Source organism: Delphinapterus leucas, chromosome 3, assembly GCF_059928025.1.
Source record: "Delphinapterus leucas isolate spDelLeu-1000000601 "Yukka" chromosome 3, BTC_Dleu_Yukka2, whole genome shotgun sequence".
NCBI lineage: Eukaryota > Metazoa > Chordata > Mammalia > Artiodactyla > Monodontidae > Delphinapterus > Delphinapterus leucas.
Genome location: NC_143131.1, coordinates 116,804,612 through 116,822,775, shown reverse-complemented (window position 1 = coordinate 116,822,775; position 18,164 = coordinate 116,804,612). Strand labels below are relative to the sequence as shown.

Genomic DNA, 18,164 nt, shown 5'->3' with positions numbered 1-18,164 from the left:
ACCCTAAGTTTATGATGTCTGTTTACAAGATGAATCATCTGTCAGTACACTACATCAAGACTGCCTTATATAATACAAAACACTAAATGTTATAAGTATTAGTAACACGAGATATCAAAAATGAAAAGATAATGTGAAAAAAATTCGTATTAATTTATAGGTACTGTATTTACTGAAAAAAATCCACATATAAGTGGACCCGTGTAGTTCAAATCCGTGTTGTTCAAGGGTCAACTGCATACTATATCTTTCTACATACGACAGTATATTAAAGGCTCTGAGAAGACGTGTAGGAAAAAAACATGTTTAGGTCAGCGTTTCTAAACTTATTTGACCACAAAACATTTTATTCCATGTAAATCTTTTTGTTTGTTTTGATACTTATCCAACATTCACTGAGTGCCTATTCATATAAGAACTAGGATTACGAGATGAATAAAGCAAGATTGATGAGAGGATGTGAGGCCTAATGAGGGAGGAAGACATATCAACAACAAAAAAATCATTAATATTACACAGAACACAGTTCAGGAAATACTGCTCTTGGCTGCCTCAATAAGACAGCAAAACTCTTGGAAGTCTCCTAATTTTCTTTTTTTTTTTTGCGGTATGCGGGCCTCTCACTGTTGTGGCCTCTCCCATTGTGGAGCACAGGCTCCGGACATGCAGGCTCAGTGGCCATGGCTCACAGGCCTACCCTCTCCGCGGCATGTGGAATCCTCCCGGACCGGGGCACGACCCGTGTTCCCTGCATTGGCAGGCGGACTCTCAACCACTGCGCCACCAGGGAAGCCCGGAAGTCTCCTAATTTTTAACCTTCAGACAGTAACCCTTACAAGTGAGAAATAAATATTGCCCTCCATAAATTCTGAAACTCTAACTCAGACACTAGTTTGTTTAAACTACTAACTTATCCCTTTTTTTGTAACTAAAAATATACCTAAGCTCTTCAATATTTAATGTTGCTTGGAACCAGCCCAAATTCCCAGCTTCCCTGCCACAGACGTAAGTATAGGACCTCTTAGACTCAAGTTATAGAAGCAGCCACCTCTGGGAAGCCACCTCTTCTGAGGAAACCCTTAGAGTTGTGGTCTTAAGTCTTAAGTGGTTTTAGGGTGGGGTGGGGGTGTGTAAAGGAGGAAAGAAGCCTCAGCTACCAAATATACTTTTCAAGGGAGCAAAGAAACTTTAAAAGGTACATGGAATTACTGGGAGGAAGAACTTGATTCAATGTTAAAAGAAAAGGGGACAATATAATTAATTGACTTATACTGCCACCTGTGCAGACTGATGATAGCCAGACCAATACATTTGACCTCTGAGATAATCATGGGGTGTTCTGTGGGCCCCTCAACCCAGCCTTTCCAAGATTAAACTGATGTTTTATCCTCCCTAAAATGTTGCTTTTTCTATTATTCCATCTCTTTGAAAGCATACACCATCAACTGTGGCATCCATGGAATTGTTTTACTCCATTGTTCTCATCTGGGCTGATTTTGCCCCCTCTGGAACAACTGGCAGTGTTGGGAAACATTTCTGCCTATCACAACTCAGTGCTGGCATCTAGTAGGTAGAGGCCAGGGATGCTGTTAGACATCAAACAATACACAGGATAGCCCCCTATGAAAAAGAATACTGACCAAAAATGTCAATATCGTTGAGGCTGAGAAACCTTGGTCGAGACTGTTGAGAAATAATATTAAAATTTTAATCTAAGATTCCCACCATTCTCTGTAATTTTATAACGATATTAAAAATATTATCTGAAATAAAAAAGAAGGGTAAGCACCCTATTTATAATCAACAGAGAAATTAGCAAGGAGAGAAATAAGTTTAGGACTAGACCAAGTGTTAAGTACCTGGAACAAATGTAACCCATTAGCATCTGACAGGAAACGAAGCTCTCGATCCAGAAGGTATTCAACTGGAACCACAGAACCCAAACCGAGTTTATCTACTAGGGGAGTGAAAGTCTGTGAAGTACAATGACAAGAAATTGATTAGAACTTGGAAAAGGAAATAAATAACAATTCAACTGAATATCTAACTGCAGAGAAAATATCCATTATTAATATATCTTTCACCCCAGTAAATATAGATAAGCTAAACCATAAGTCCTCAGAGACATTCCCAACCTAGCATCTGCCCCTCAAATAATCATATGAAGCCAACCAGAGCATAAAGTCAGTTCAATACTCTTATTTACAGCTAAAAAGGACAAGAAGAATGGGAAATTCCTCATTCTCTCTAGCGATCTGACTAATCTTGTCAGGCTCCAAGAGGGCTAAATTACAGTAAGTTTCCAGAATGAAGAGTCACACCATTATCATCTCTGGAACTCCTGAAACCTTAATGAGATTTCTAAAATGATCAGTGGTATAAATATGAATGGGCAAATTCACATTACTGTTTCGTAAATAAACTGCCTACTAAAGTCACCCAGGGACCCAGATCCATTTGAGCTTCTTCTAAAAGTTCAACTGGAAAGTGGTCTTAAAAACAAATGAAAAAAGACAGTTCAGTAAGTGATGATATGTATAATCAATAGGTTAAGAAGTTTTGTTTTGAATATTATTTAATTTGGTTAGTAACAGGAGAATTAGATTTTTTTAAAAAAATCTATTTATGCCTACACTTTGCTAAAAGAACAGATAGAAACAAATGGATACTCTCAGAATTAAATTTTATAGCACTATTTTGTCTGACTTCAGAAAACAAAACTTAATAATTAAAAAAAACAACAAAAAACTTTAGGGAGTTCCCTGGTGGTCCAGTGGTTAAGACTCCATACTTTCACTGCTGTGGGCCTAGGTTCAATCCCTGGTTGGGGAACTAAGATCCCACAAGCCGTGCTACACGGCCAAACAAAGAAACTTTAAACATAACCAACAAAAGCAAAAATAAACAAGTGGGACTACATCAAACTTAGAAGTTTCTACAAGGCAAAAAAATGATCAACAAAATGAAAATGCAACATAAGGAATGGGAGAAAATATGTGCAAATCATATATTTGATAAAAGGTTAATATTCAAAATATATCAAAAAAAACCTCATACAACTCAAGAGCCAAAAACCCCCACAAATATCCCCAGCTGACAGCCAGCAAGGAGACTGGAACTGAATTCTGCCATAAACATGGGAGGTTAGAAGAGGGCTACCTACTATAGATGAGAACATAGCATTGCAAACACCAATTTTTGCCTTGTAAGATTCTGAGCTAAGAAGTAGGACACAAAGTGTCTGTACTTCTAACTTACCCAATTAATAAATGGGTATTAATTTAAAATGCTAAAAACAAAACAACCCCCCCCCACAAATAATCTGATTTAAAAATGGGCAAATCACCTGAATAGACATTTTTCCAAAGATAGATGAATGGCCAACAGGTACATGAAAAGGGGCTCAACTGCACTAATCATCAGGGAAATGCAAATCAAAACCACGATGAGTAATCACCTCACACCTATTAGAATGGCTATTATCAAAGACAAAGATGACAAGTGCTGGCAAGGATGTAGAGAGGGGGAACTCCAGTGCACCATCAGTGGGAATGTAAATTGGTACAGCCACTATGGAAAACAGTATGCAGGTTCCCCCCCCAAATTAAAAATAGAACTACCATATGATTCAACAACCCCGCTTCTGGGTATTTATCCAAAGGAAATGAAATCATATCTTGAAGAGATATCTGCAACCCCATGTTCACTGCAGCAGTATTTACAACAGCGACGACATGGAAACAACCTAAGTGTCCAGTGATGGATGAATGGATAAAGAAAATGTGGTGTACACACACACACATACACACACGAATATTATACACAATGAAATATTACTGAGCCACAAAAAAGGAGGAAATCCTGCTATTTACAACAACAGCTGAATCTCCAGGGCATTATGCTAAGTGAAATAAGTCAGAGAAAGACAAATATGGTCTGATTTCAATTACATGTGGAATCCAAAACAACTGAAATCAGACACAGGGAATATACTGGTGGTTGCCAGGGGTGGGGGAAGTGGGGGAAATGGATGAAGGTAGTCAAAGGATATAAACTGCAATAATAAGATGAGTAAGCTGTGGGGAGCTAACATATAGCATGGTGACTATAGTTAATAATGCTGTACTGTATACTTGGAAGTTGCTAACAGAGCAAATCTTAAAAGTTCTTACCACATATGTGTTGTGAGAAGCAAATTAGATAATATGTAGGAAAGTACTCTATAAAACAGTGAGATTATTATACCTTATTGAGATTATTAAAGTGTTCTGCAAAATTAAAAAAAAAAAGTTCTTACCACATACACAAAAACCTATGTGAGACAATGGATGTGTTAATTAACTTTATTGTGACAATCATTTCACTATATATAAAAAATCATCACATTGTACACAAACTTACAAAATGTTATATATGTCAATTCTATCTCAAAAAAGCTGGAAAAAAATAAAATAGTTTCTATGGAAGAAAAAGACTTTAAGGATTATAAACATTGTTTCATTACATAACTATGAGAAAAGAAAAGGTAAAAAATTATTTAGAAACAAAGTATCAAATATTATCTAATATAAAAAGTATGGGAAGACACAGGAGAAAAGATCTCTCCCAGTTTTTGCTTTGGTAACTTCAGAATCAAAGTATGTTAAGGACAAAGCACTGGGAGTTTTGGGAATTCTGAAGAGTTCAGCTATTGGGTAAATACCATATAGAATAGGAATAAAGCCCAAATATGTTCCTAGCCAATAAAAGTCACTCACCAGGGCTGGCCATTGTGCAATTGAGACTCGAGTGCCCTGGACAAGGACTGGGTCCTTCCGGGGTGCCCATACTAGAGACCCTTCCAGCAAAAGTACAATAACTTCTTCAGCATGAACTTTAACCCAGGAGTGTTGCTTCCAGCTACAGCCATCAAATTCTACAAAGATCTGGAAAAAGAGATAAAAAGCCATCTTGAGGTCACATTTGGAAAAATCCCACACTATAATACAAAAACAAACACAAACCCCCTATTTTGAAAAACTGACTGGGTAAAATTCTACTAACTTGTTTTTAAGTTCTTTTAATGGATTTCAGTAAAAACCAATCTTACTTCAGAGCCAGGAAGTTGGTCTCATCCTCACTCGGAAAAGAGCGTACAGATTTAAGGGGGCATGAGTTATCTACAGTTAGTAATTTCTAGCCGTGATCCTACTGAGATTTACAACTCTTAGTTTCCAATTCACATCTAAGCACACTAGCTGGGGGCTTACTATGTATAAGGCACTATGCTAGGTTCAGGAATACAGAGGGGAATCTAGCATGCTTCCTGGTTTCAAGGAGCTCACAGTCTAATAGGTAGGAAGAGAAATTTTTTATACTTCTACTGAAAATGACTGTGAACTTTTTTTTTTTTTTTTTTGCGGTATGTGGGACTCTCACTGTTGTGGCCTCTCCCGTTGCGGAGCACAGGCTCCGGACGCACAGGCTCAGTGGCCACGGCTCACGGGCCCAGCTGCTCCGCGGCATGTGGGATCTTCCTGGACCGGGGCATGAACCCGTGTCCCCTGCATCGGCAGGCAGACTCTCAACCACTGCACCACCAGAGAAGCCCGACTGTGAACTTTTAAAATTAATTTTGAATAGGTTATATATATACACGGTACACAATTCAAAAGGATAAACAATTAAAAAAAAAAACAACTCCCAGTCCCAAGTGTGGATTTTTAAAGTACCACTGACTGCCAGGAGTGATCTCATATCTGCTAGCAGAGGCACACCGTTGTCACAATGCTTTGCTTCCTCCCAGAAAAGATACTCCACCTTTTCAGATATACTTAAGTAGAATCTTTGAAGAGTTTTTGAAAGCAATTCATATTAAATGAAACTACATTTTTCTAATAAATAGTATGCTTAGGTTTAACTTTTCCATGTAAATTCTGACATTGGAGCATGTTCTACACAGCAATAAAAGCAATACATAGGCATATAGGTATCAATATTTAGAACAGATATGTCTAGTGCCTAAAATATAGCTGGTTACAAAATAAAGGCTGGAGTATTTATATCCCACTTCATTTTCAAAGAATTTTAGTTTGCTTTTGGGAAACATATACAATAAGATGCTAAAATATCAATTAAAAAACCAGAGCTAAGCAAACTACAACAGGAAGTCATTGTCAAAGTGTAAAAAGAGGGAAAACTTAAGCAGGCAATAGGGATCTATACAGCTGTATGACTGAGTGACATATGATGAATGATTGATTGATTGATTGACTGACTTGGCTCTGAGCTTCCTAAAGGCCAATCTGAAAATGGAGAGGTCAGTGGCATATTCATCACTGGCAAAAAGTAGAACACAAACCAGTTTCTCAGGGAAGCAACACTTTTCCAACTACTTGGCTCTACAAGAAATTTCTCACATGACACTCCCTAAGGCAGCAATGAGTGATGCAGGACAACATCAGAATCCCCACAGCAGTCATTCCCAACTAGGAATCACAGAGTTACCAGGAATATCTTAAGTACTAAGGGTACTAAGCATTTCCTGTAGACTAAATACTAGAGGTCTGGTACATGTGTCACCATTATTTTTCAAATATATGTAGATCATGTAATGAATAAAGTTCAAATCCATTAGAATTGTTACTGAAGTCACAACAACTTTTGTCAGTATATTAGTTCCCATCCAGTCAAGCTAAAAATTAGAGTTAAAACTATATGAAAATTTACGATACTTATACTTGAAAAGTGTGGAACCACTCAGTAGCCTAGCATTAGGCTTAATCTCTTCACAGGTAATAAATACTTGTGAATTGAAGTGCACTGCTGGAAAAGCTATTCCAGAAATTAAATTCATTATACAAAGCTCCAGTTTTATTATTTATATTATAACAATATTTTATTATTTATAATATACCAAGTAACCTTCATTTCTACTTAAAAAAAAAAAATGATGGGAAAATAAGGCTCAGAAAGGGGAAGCATGAGTTTACTGCAATACCTTTAACATGTGAACGGGAAAGAACATTAAACTGCAATACATTTAACGTATGAATGGGCTCACTCATATATTCACATATGTTCTAGGGGAATCAAACACAATTTTAAGTAACTTGCTGATAACTGGAAAAAGATGTATCCAAACTTACATTTAAGTGCAGACTCAGGCACCAGGAAAGGTAGTAATGGACAGAGCTTGGGGATTATGTTCCGGGAGGCTTGGATTTCAGTCTTAGCCCCACCCTCTGCTAATCACAAAACTTGAGCAAATCACTCTCCCCTCCTCAAGTCTTGGTTTCCTCCCTTGTGATAAGACACACCTGTCTTACTTACCCTCAGAGTGGTTGTGAAGATTAAATAAAGTAATGGATTCAAAAGCACTTTGGTCAACTGCAAAGCACTACTTGGGCAATAACATGCCATAAGATAAACAGAAATAAAATAAAGTATAGGGGGTGTTCAGAGGCAGGAGAGATCACTTCAGGTGTGCAAAGGGACTGATACGGGCTGAGGTTAAGAGAAAAAAAAAAGTCCCAGTCAAGTTCTAGGATGGCCAGGAGCTATAACACACTGGGGAAGGAGTGGGAAATGAGACTAAAAAGACACAGAGTCAATGTGGAAGACCCCGAATACTGGGATAAAATTTGGGTTCATCCAGCTGCCAATGGGAGATGTGTGTATGTGTGTGTGGGTGTGTATATGTGTAATTGCCATTAAAAGGTTTCTGACTGAGGTCAAAATTGAACAAAACAGTTGGTTTTAGGACAACTCAGCTACTCAGTGGATGTAGATGGTTTAGAGTTGGGGGTGGGGTGGGGAACAGGGGGTGTTCTTACATGACCTAGAGTGGGAGCAGTGAGACTAGGAAGGAAGTTACTAGTGCTCGTGAGAATCGATGAGTCCTATCACCAAGCATGATGACTGGCTGGATATAAGGGTAAGGAAAAATTGAAAAAAGACTTGGATTTTGAACCCGAGACTAGGAGAACAGTGGTCCCATTACTGTTCAGTGGTGCCATAACTGATGTCTGGAGGAGGCAATAGCTGAAAGACAGACAAGACCTTGCAAGCCATGAAAAGGAGCAGAGATCGTTGAAGCCCCAGGCGGAGTCTGACCCTGAGTGACACAGTAATCTACTGGGCATTACTTAGAAAACCGGAGGTTGAGGCTCCATGGTGCCTGACAGCTAGGTGCCATGCTATAGTTCTAATCTGCCAACCACTTTAAAAATCAACATACGAGGGCTTCCCTGGTGGCACAGTGGTTGGGAGTCTGCCTGCCGATGCGGGGGGCGCGGGTTCGTGCCCCGGTCCAGAAGGGTCCCGCATGCCGCGGAGCCTGTGCTCCGCGGTGGGAGAGGCCACAGCGGTGAGAGGCCCGCGCAACGCAAAAAAAAAAAAAAATCAACATACGAGTCACAAAATTCTAAGTCATACCAACACACAAATATAAGAACACACTAAAAAATCACTGTACTAAAGCTGTAACGATTTTAATTCTTTGTAGATAAGAACTTGAACATTTAAAAAGTTAATATTCAGGAATCCTATCATCACACATCTGAAAACACCATGGAAAAGCTGAAATATTTGAAAGTCATATTTCACCTAATTTAAGGGCAATTATTTCCTAACCTGCCTGGGCAAAGGAATAAAGTGTTGAACTTGACAACCACAGTGCTATATGTTCTAGGATCAAGCAACAGCTCTAGGCTAATAATACAAATATGTTTTGAGAGCAATACGGAATATGGATATATGTAAACATGTTCTACCAGCATTAAGGCTTGTTTCTGGCCCTAGCACTGTGCTTCACCTCCTAGCTAGAGATGGAAGGAGTTAGAACATATAAGGTGAAGAATCATTTCAAGTCAAAGCACACAGAACATGAACTCTTAAAATGGTAGTGGCCAGGTCACAGGACAGAAAGAAGGGATATAAACTAACAAAAATCAATGGTGGTGGTTGGACTGAGTTAGAGATGGCCAAGGCAGGTTGATAATCTGGACAGAACAGAACTAAAACACTTTGAGTTGATTTTTTTTTAAGTCTTTTAAAAATTTCTACTATTAGAGTAAAAGCAGCAAATACTACTATACATTGTACAGCTAGAACCCAAGGACTAGATGTGTAAAATATTTCCTTAGTTAAGAAGAGTTAGCGGTAAAACTCCTGCTTTCATTTCAAAATCTCTTTTATGGTCTATATGTGATGTACATTCATTTGAGTGACATTGAAATGAAATAAAATTTTAAAAAAATCAAATAAGTTAACCTAAGTTTGAAAAAATCAAATGATAGTAATCTGAGTAATACAGACCTCCATGTTTATCACATAATCATGTAATAATCAGTTTGGATTCTGGTTCTCCCTAAGGCCATTCTTACTACAATTAATAAAATTATTCATTTATTCACTCACTCAACAAAAATAGACAGAACGCCTCAAAAATATATGTGTGTGCGCACGTGTACGGCACTTGCCAGGGCTAAGGGTATCAAGGTGAATAAGGAAACACTCAGCAGGAGGGAATAAAACCCTAGATGAGCCAACAGAGAGGTACAGAAATTATTAAAGAGTTATGTAATAAGGGCAATAATAAAGACTGAACACGCTAGAGAAGGCGTCTGCCATGGTAAACAAGAAAGGTTTCACAGAAGAGGTAGTAGTATACAAGCTGTATCTCAAAGGACAAACTATATTCTTCTGGCAGAGAAGGGAGAAAAAGACTTTCCAGCAGGTGCAAAGGCAGAGAAACTAAGAGCAGACTGAGTGTTCTAGAGAAGGATTAGGATAGGAGAGGTAATAGTATTTTAGCCTTACCAGTAAATGTTCCTTCTTTTTTGTTTTTAAACATATTATTTATATAATAACTTTTTTTTAAAGGAAAGAATTAACTTTGGGATCAGGTTGGAAGGGAACTCATAGAGGCAAGAAACTGGAGGCAGGGAGACCAATTATAAAGTGATAAAAACCCAGGTAAAAGATGTAAAAGGCCTAAACCAATAAGACTGTGTAAATGAAAAACATATTTGAGAAATTAGAGATAAAAATAACAGGATATGGTGATGATTGTGAGAGGGCAAGGAAAATGGAAGACTAACTTCCAAGGTTCCCAAATTTTCTTTTCCAGTTTTTCTAACTACATTCTAAACAAAATATGAACTCTGTTACAAATGATATTACAAAACTGGGACATCTTGACAGCCACAGTGGGGAATGATGCATGTCTAGAACACTGCTGTTTTCAAGCAAAAAATAATTTTCCCTCTAAGGTTCCTTTAATCAAGAGAGAGATTTCTAACAATTACTCCCATTTTTTTCCCCTACTTTCTAACAACCTCAATAAATTAAATGTTAAGTACTTGAGTACCACAGGAATAACCCGAATAAAAACTCAAGCATATAGATATATATGCTCTTAGGGGTAGAGGAACCACAAAGATCTGGATTTGCATCCCAACATCCCTTATCTGTGTAACTGGGAGCAGGTTACTTTAGCCTCTTTGAGCCTTACTTCCTTTGCCTATTAATACGGACAGTAAGTACCTCAAAGAATTATGGCAGGATTAAACGAAATAAAGTAAAATGCCTAGCAGATCTTGGGCTCCTGATAAACATGCATTCCGTAAGCAAACTCATACTACTGGTCAAAATATAAACTGGTATGACTTAAAAGGAAAAAAAATTGTCATATATCAAGAATCTTAAATATGTGTATACTCTGTGTTTCCATAATACCACTCTTGGCAATAATCCTAGGAAATCACCCTAAAAACAGAAAAGGCTTTATTCACAAAAATGGTCATCAATGAATTATTAATAAAGCTTAAAATCTGAAGCAATTTCAATATTCAATGAAAGAAGAACAGTTAAATAAATTATCCAGGTTAAATAAATTATAAGATTTTCTTAGAGAGAATTTATTGTTTCCCTTTCAGGTACGAAAGCACCTGAAGCACATGTTATCTGTGGAAAATACAGAAAAGCACAAAGAAAATTAAAATCACCTATAATACCAAAGTTTTTGGTAATATAGGAAAATAATTGCCACATTAAGTGAAAAGCAAAACTCAGAACTGAAAATACAGTATGAATTCAACTTTTAGCAATTCTAAAAAAAGATTAGAATATGTATCAAAACATAGCAGTTTTTAATGGGTTATGACACTATAGGGGCTATTTGTTTTTACTTATATTTTTATTAAAATAATTTCTACATTTTGTATACTAGGCGTGTATTACTTGAGAATCAGAAAAACAAAACATCTAATGCTTCTAATCCAGCAACTCAGATTTAAATCACAAAAACCAATGGACAATGTACTTTGGATGGGGTTCCCAAATATAAATCCAAACATGTAAAGAAAAAAATTGGTAGTCAATATCAGTAAAAATATATAAAAGAAAAAACCTTAAAGATCAAGTATAAATACCTTATAACAAGGGGCCACAGAGTAGAAAATCCATAATAAATCAGAAGTGAAAATTAACCTAATACTGACTTCTAAATATGCTATTTCTTAAGATAAGGTGGTCAGAGAAGGATTGTAAAATAATAGTAAAAAATGCATGTGTTCCCTGTTCTTGATGAACTTAGAATCTAGTAGGGGAGATAAGCTATATACCTTGTTATGTATCTATATCAAAAAAAAACTGTGATAAATATTCCAAAAGAGGTATCCACAAAGTGATAAAGGAGCAAAGCAAAAAACACTCTGGGGATTTAGAAAGGCTTTATAGAGGTGAAAGAACCTAGAATGGACAGGCTTTCTTTTCTCTTTATAGGATTTCAATGGATGACAAAATCAAAAGCAAAGTGTAAAGGGGGAATAAAACAATGGAAGCCAGAAAGTACTAGGAAAGCAGAGGATCACCAAATCAGGACTGCTCGCTGTAAATATTCTTTTGGCAACACCCTACTTTCCTTGCCTGATTCTGTGCATGACAAGGATCTGTCTTATCTGTAATTTGGTCTCTTGAGGAGACCAGGAGGGGGTTCTGTGCAGATCTCTGGATAGGTTTATCTCCTACTGTAGGTTAATAACCTTACATGTGGATTTACAAATCAGTCTCCAGTTTGGTTAGTGGGAATCAGTCCCCTAGAGCCTGATTACCCGTGAAGTCACATAAAAAACCCCCAGAACTCCTGCCTTTGTAAAACTGAGAGAGATAGCAGTATGAGTCACTACTAAACAATCAGGCAGGTTTTACCCAACTACAGAACAAGGGTAAAAGATACTTTGGCAGTAGGGATAGTGGGGTGGGGAGGGCTTAAAAACCACCAACCTGTCAAAGGCAGCGGAAAACTGAGAAGCAGCAACAGGTGTTCTGTCCCCCAGGCCTTGTGGAAGCAAAGCCTACAGGAACCCATTCCAGCTGTTGTTGAGAAAATCACTAACAGAAAACACCATGTTACAGGAGCAACTAAGCCCGTGGGCCACAGCTACTGAGCCTGCGCTCTAGAGCCTGCGAACCACAACTACTGAGCCCGTGTGCTGCAACTACTGAAGCCCTCGCGCCTAGAGCCTGTGCTCCCCAACAAGAGATGCCACCGCAACGAGAAGCCCATGCACCACAAGGGAGAGTAGCCCCCGCTCGTTGCAGCTAGAGAAAGCCCACGCGCAGCAACGAAGACCCAACGCAGCCATAAATGAATGAATGAATGAATGAATGAGTGAATAAATGAACTAGGCAAGTGATTACTAAAGGAGGGAATGAGCCCTTGGCAGGTGGGGAGTTAGTGAAACAACTCTAAGAAACAAATGCATAAATTAACAAGAAAAATCTGATTGTGTAGTAAAGGGAGAGGCAGCTGGACAAAATGACCAGTGTACAGTGTGATCACTGGTGGACATATGGTATAGTCTTGAAACAAAGAGAATGTAAAGACAATAAGATAGAGGTATTAAAAATTACATGCACACATAAAATAAGACAAACTTTAGAAAACAACTATATGAAGCACTTGAGTGCCTAAAAACCTCAACAGTGGCTCAATGTTTCAAAAATAGACCTCCTGCTGTAAGAGGAGAGTGCAGGTGAAAAGTGAGTAGAGGGCCTCACACTTAAACGTTATATATTCTTTTGTACAATATCATTTTTATTTAAAGTTCTCTAAACCGCACACTGATCCACAAAACATATTCTATTGACTTTAATAAACAGCATATGATACTATAATATTATTCAGATTTTTATTTAATTTTGGAATTATATGCAAGAAAAGGACACTTAAGGATAATCATTAAAAGCCATAATCTCCTATTTCAATTAGGGCTTAAATTCTGTGTTTGAACACAGGTTGAGAATAAATTATATTGGATTGTACACTGGAAACCTGACTATAATTATTACATTATATAGAAACAAAGTAGAGAGGTATTTTAAAGTCCACCTAATCTGAAACAAAGAGGAAACATTGGAGGAGGAGGTTAAAAAAAAAAAGGCGGGTAGGCTTCCACTCCTCTTGGAAGACTCCCAGATGGAAGAAACATGGTACTAGCCTGGATACTGCCACAATTATTACATTATCTCAAATCAAAGAAAAGGAGTATTTTAGAGACCACCTTTCCCCCAGATAAAGATAAAAGATTAAGGGATTAAAAAAATTACGGCAGATATGCTTTTACTCCTGTTGCAAGTTCTGGACAGCTGAGATAGGTAAGATACACATTCAAAACAAATCAGTGCTACTAAAAGCATCATTTAATTCTATCATACAGAAAGAAAAGGATGGTTTATTTAATAAAGTTGGTGCTGCCCCAATTGGTTACTACTCAGTAGGAAAAGTTAGATTGTCCATCACACATGCCACTTACAAAAATATTCCAGATGGACCAGAGATCTAAAGGTAAAAATAAATGAAGCATTAGAAAGAAAAGCTGAAAAATATTTATATAGGCTCAAGGTGGCGGGGGGAGGTCCTCTTCCCAAGCAATTAAATCCTTCTTAGAAGCCATTAAGAAAGGTCTAAGAGATCTGATGATACAAACATTTTATTTTTCTGTGCAGCAAAGCAACCCATAAACAGTTAAAAGACAAATGAGAGAAAATACACACTTGACAGGTAAAGGGGTTAATGTGCTAAATATGCACAGAGCTTGTACAGAATAAGAAAACTTCCATTTTTTCAAATACGCAAAAGATTGGCATAAATAACTCATAAAAAATGTAAGAGGCCAATAAACATAGAAAAAGATCAGTAGTCATGAAATGCTAGATACTATTTTTCGGCCATCAGATTGCCAAAAACAACAAAGGCCAATGACACCAGTGATGGCAAGGATGAAGGGAAACAACCATTGCGTGAATGCTGGTGGGAGTATGAAAAGCTAAAATCTCATAGGAAAATAACCTGGCATTACCTAACAAAATAAAAATATATACATGTACTCCTTAACCCAACAATCCTGGATAGCTAAACTACAGAAATAAAACCATGATTACACAAAGATATATGTACAAGTATATTAACTGCAGCATTGTTTGTTAAGTGCCCCAAATTTTAAAATACCTTGAATGCCCATCATAAAGGATACATCCATTCTATGGAATATAATGTAGTTATCTAAAAGGATGAGTAACAGCTACAGGTACTGATGCCCATGGTCTAATGTTAAATGGAAAAAAGAAAAAAAGCAGGCTACAGATATTGTGCAGTATGATACCATTTGCTAAAAAAAAAAAAAAAAAAAGCAACCTTTTGTAGAGATATAAATGTTTTCATACTTTTTTGTACCAGTATTGAGAAAGGCGCACAAAGCTTCTTTGATAAGTGGAAGCTGGTAAAGGATGGAGACTGTTGGCTTTCCCGTGTTTATGCTTGGCTGTTTGACATTCTGCAAAACGCAAGTTTTGCTTTTATAACAAAAAAAGAAAAATCCACTATTTTTGGTTTGTGTGTTTATTTACCATACGTATATATGTGACGGTCCCAAGGTCTCTGCCACTTACATGGACCAATAATGAAACAGAAACACAAGGAGGACACAGAGTTAGAAAAGAAGTTAGAGGTAAAGGCACAAAAATCCATTAAACTAATTTTGCAACTAGACCTTTTTTTTTTTCACATAACAGGCCTATTTTGAGATACAAATAAAGCTACTATTCCATGAGGGGGAAAAAAAGCTGTTTATCTACTTAATCTAAAAATCTCAGTTATTTGCATAGCTTTGGTGAGGAAGATGCCCACCTAACAAACCCTTTTCAACAAAACTCGTGATCAACAAGATCCTGACTTATGGCTTTGGAACTGTTTTCCAAAAAAAAAGCGTTCATTAATGGATCAGGACTACATTTTGGAAGATTTCTGGATCTAAAAGTATCTAGAAAGAGGATATTAATGGAGCCTACAATTGCAAAGTGTTTTCAATCACTTCAAAAACTCATTCATTCAACCCTCAATTACTCATCCTTAACAGGGGGCGCCCTGCCATGCATTACTCAAAACTAAGCATGCCTGAAAACATCTTAAACATAACTGAATGAAAATCTGCCCAATCACAGGCCAGCTGCTTGCAAACTCCACCCTTGAGTACAGGAAGAACACTTTTGATTGGAAGACAGTTGTGTTTACTACGGGTGTGTGGTGCAAATTGGAAAGGCCCACATGCCTAGGGTCCAAAGGAAATCTCTTTAATGAAAAAGGAAAACAAACGGCCAGTTTTGATCCTATATTAATTATTGTCATTAACAGAACCTCATCATCACGACAGCAATTCTTGAGCAATTTTGCAAGATGGTAAAAAATTTTAAAGGCTCTGAGTTTTGTTGTGGCTGTTTTCTCACCTATGTCCCTTGATTATACACACAAGACAAGCGTAAGAGTATTCTTAAAACCAAAACTGCCTTTGTTTTTATATGCATAAAGCTCTATGCAAGACCTCAACACAGTTGTAATATACACTTTGCTTTAATTTCCAAGAATCACTGCAACTTTTTACTTGGTTTGAGAAACCAATTCCAAGGGCAGTGGTAGAACTACTCAGTATTTAGCTTACTAGGTGTCCAGCATCTCAGTGAGCTTCAAAAACCTCTGCCCTTAGGGAGCCCAGCAAACAACAAAGTGAATGGGTAGCCATTTCAGGTGCAGAGCTCATTAGCAATTCATCTGATGGAGGAAACAACTAGAACATAAAACTTTGACTGAAACTCTAGGACAGACTAAGCCTTTGGTCAAAATATGCATATAATGGTGGATCTTACTTAAGTTTTGCATTTAAGGGGGTAGAGTAAATTACTGGATCTGAGAGGGACACCTCTCTCCCGTCCAAGCCTATAAAAAGCAATCTTCTAAAGAAAGCGCAAAGGAATTTAAATCCAAATCCCCTTTCTTAATAATCATCCTCACCCCACTATGTTCCTGTTATCTCTACAAATTCGCCCCACTGAAGCCTCATAAATGTCCAAGCAGCCTTTTTCTTATAGAGCATGGAGAAAGATCAAAGTGAACGAACTCAAGTAGCAGAAGCCTAAGCCAGCCACAAGCAAAACAACCCATAAAGCTTGCGTATCAGGAAGAAAATTTAAAAAGCCTAACACCACGGATCAATAGGTAGAAAAACGAGCATCAGAAACCTGCAATATTAATATCAAATCTTACGAGTTCCTGTTTACAGCGAATAAAATATCTGCAGAAACAAGTTCATCAAGAAAATTTTCCTTCTGCCTGAACATCTATCACAATCCAAAAGAATCCCCCTATTTTTCACAGCCTTATCTCAACAGAGAAGCTAGGGCCGTTATCAGAATGAGGAACTAAAGAGGTTTGCCAAAGCTCAAAGGCAGTATTTTGCCGCCACATTAACAAAAATAACACATGATCCCAAACGCTAGTTAAGTTCTATTACTGAACAACTTTAATCACAACATACACCAAGACAAGTATTCAAAATCGGCCGAGCCCCAACACAAAGTTTCAAAACAAAACCTCTCCCAAGGTTTGGGGGAGTAGCCCAGCTACGAGCAAAAAAGTACCACCCAACAGCCCCATTCGGCTGCCAAGACAGATCTCAAACTTATCAAAAACAGCTACAACAGCAGCTCCTGTCACCCAGAAGCGCAGAGAGAGGAGCCTGAAGAGAATCCTGAGAGCTGGCCTTTCTGGAGACCGCCAGGCCGAGCCCGGCTCAGACAAGGAGGAAGTAACTGCCAGCTAAAACAGCCCCGAGCAGCTCCAACTGCAGCCTCTCTGTCTCCTACAAGTGCCCACATTCCCGCCCCACTCGGGGCTCCGGGAAGAAGGGAACTGGGCGCAGGTCTCCCGGGAGAGGCTGGGGACTACAGATCCGCGTCTTCAAGGAGGCAACGGCAGCACCGGCCGAACTCTGAGGGGCCCGGGAGCCCAGGGTGTGAGAGCCTGCTCCAAAGGCGTGTTTGGCGGGTGGGGGGGAAACGCTGAGAAAGGGGTCGCTCAGGAGGCGGGGCCTGCCGGGCGGAGGCTGTAGCTCCTAGTGCCCCGGCCGCCCCCCGGGGTAAACCGGGGCGCGAACCCCGACGCGGAAGCCATGCTGGCCAGAGCTCGGGGTGCTGAGATGCCGGCGGGGGGCGCTGAGGAGATCTGGGGGCGCGGAACTGGGTCACCCCCACCCCACCGCCCCCTCACAAAGGCCCCCGGGGAGGCCGCCCGCAGGCCGTGCAACCCCGGCCTCGAGTGCCCGCCTCGGCCGCCACTCACCGCTAAGTCCTGGGGCACCGCCCCGCTCATGGCCCGCACCGTGCCGGCCCGCCAGGCCCGAGTGCGCAGCGCAGGCCCCGGATCTCCGCCCGCCGCCGCCACCGCGGGGACCGAGGCCGAGGACGAGGCCGCGGTGTCCGCGAACAGAAGCAGCAGCCGCTTGCCCACCGGGGAGGCCGCCGCGTCCGCCATCGCCAGGGCCGGCCAGACCCGCGCTCCCGCCCGCCGCCTCCCACCACCTCCGCCGCCGAGCTCCCGATCCGCCCGCAAGGCCTCCCTCCGCACCACCCGCGGCCGCGGCTCCCCCCCCCCCAAACAGCCACCACCAACCACCGGCGCCGCGCAGCGCCCCCCGTGGCCGGGAGCGGAGCCGCAACCCGGGCCCCGCACAGCGCCCCCCGCGCTCCGGAGCGGGACGGCAGCTCCGGGCCCCTCGCAGTGCTCCTCCCCAACCTCCCCGGGGCCTGCAGTGCCCCCTGCGGCAGGGAGGGGAATTGCAGTTTCGGCC

At 39.8% G+C, this 18,164-nt stretch overlaps 1 protein-coding gene across 4 annotated transcripts in view; it reads right to left on the bottom strand.

The window, feature by feature from the left end:
• KDM3B (lysine demethylase 3B) overlaps positions 1-17,916 on the bottom strand; it is a 59,095-nt gene extending 41,179 nt beyond the window's left edge. The window contains exons 1-3 of one of the 4 annotated variants that reach the window (XM_022588901.2): positions 17,657-17,916; positions 4,758-4,925; positions 1,860-1,973 (exon numbers count right to left, since the gene is read on the bottom strand). In XM_022588901.2, the coding sequence (XP_022444609.2) occupies positions 1,860-1,973; positions 4,758-4,925; positions 17,657-17,848 (474 nt within the window). In that variant the 5' untranslated portion in view covers positions 17,849-17,916. Of the gene's footprint in view, positions 1-1,640; positions 1,684-1,859; positions 1,974-4,757; positions 4,926-5,418; positions 5,592-17,656 lie in introns of those variants that run through there. The other 3 variants (XM_022588902.2, XM_089909360.1, XM_089909361.1) reach the window with 3 other exon arrangements.
• Positions 17,917-18,164: the final 248 nt, after the last annotated feature.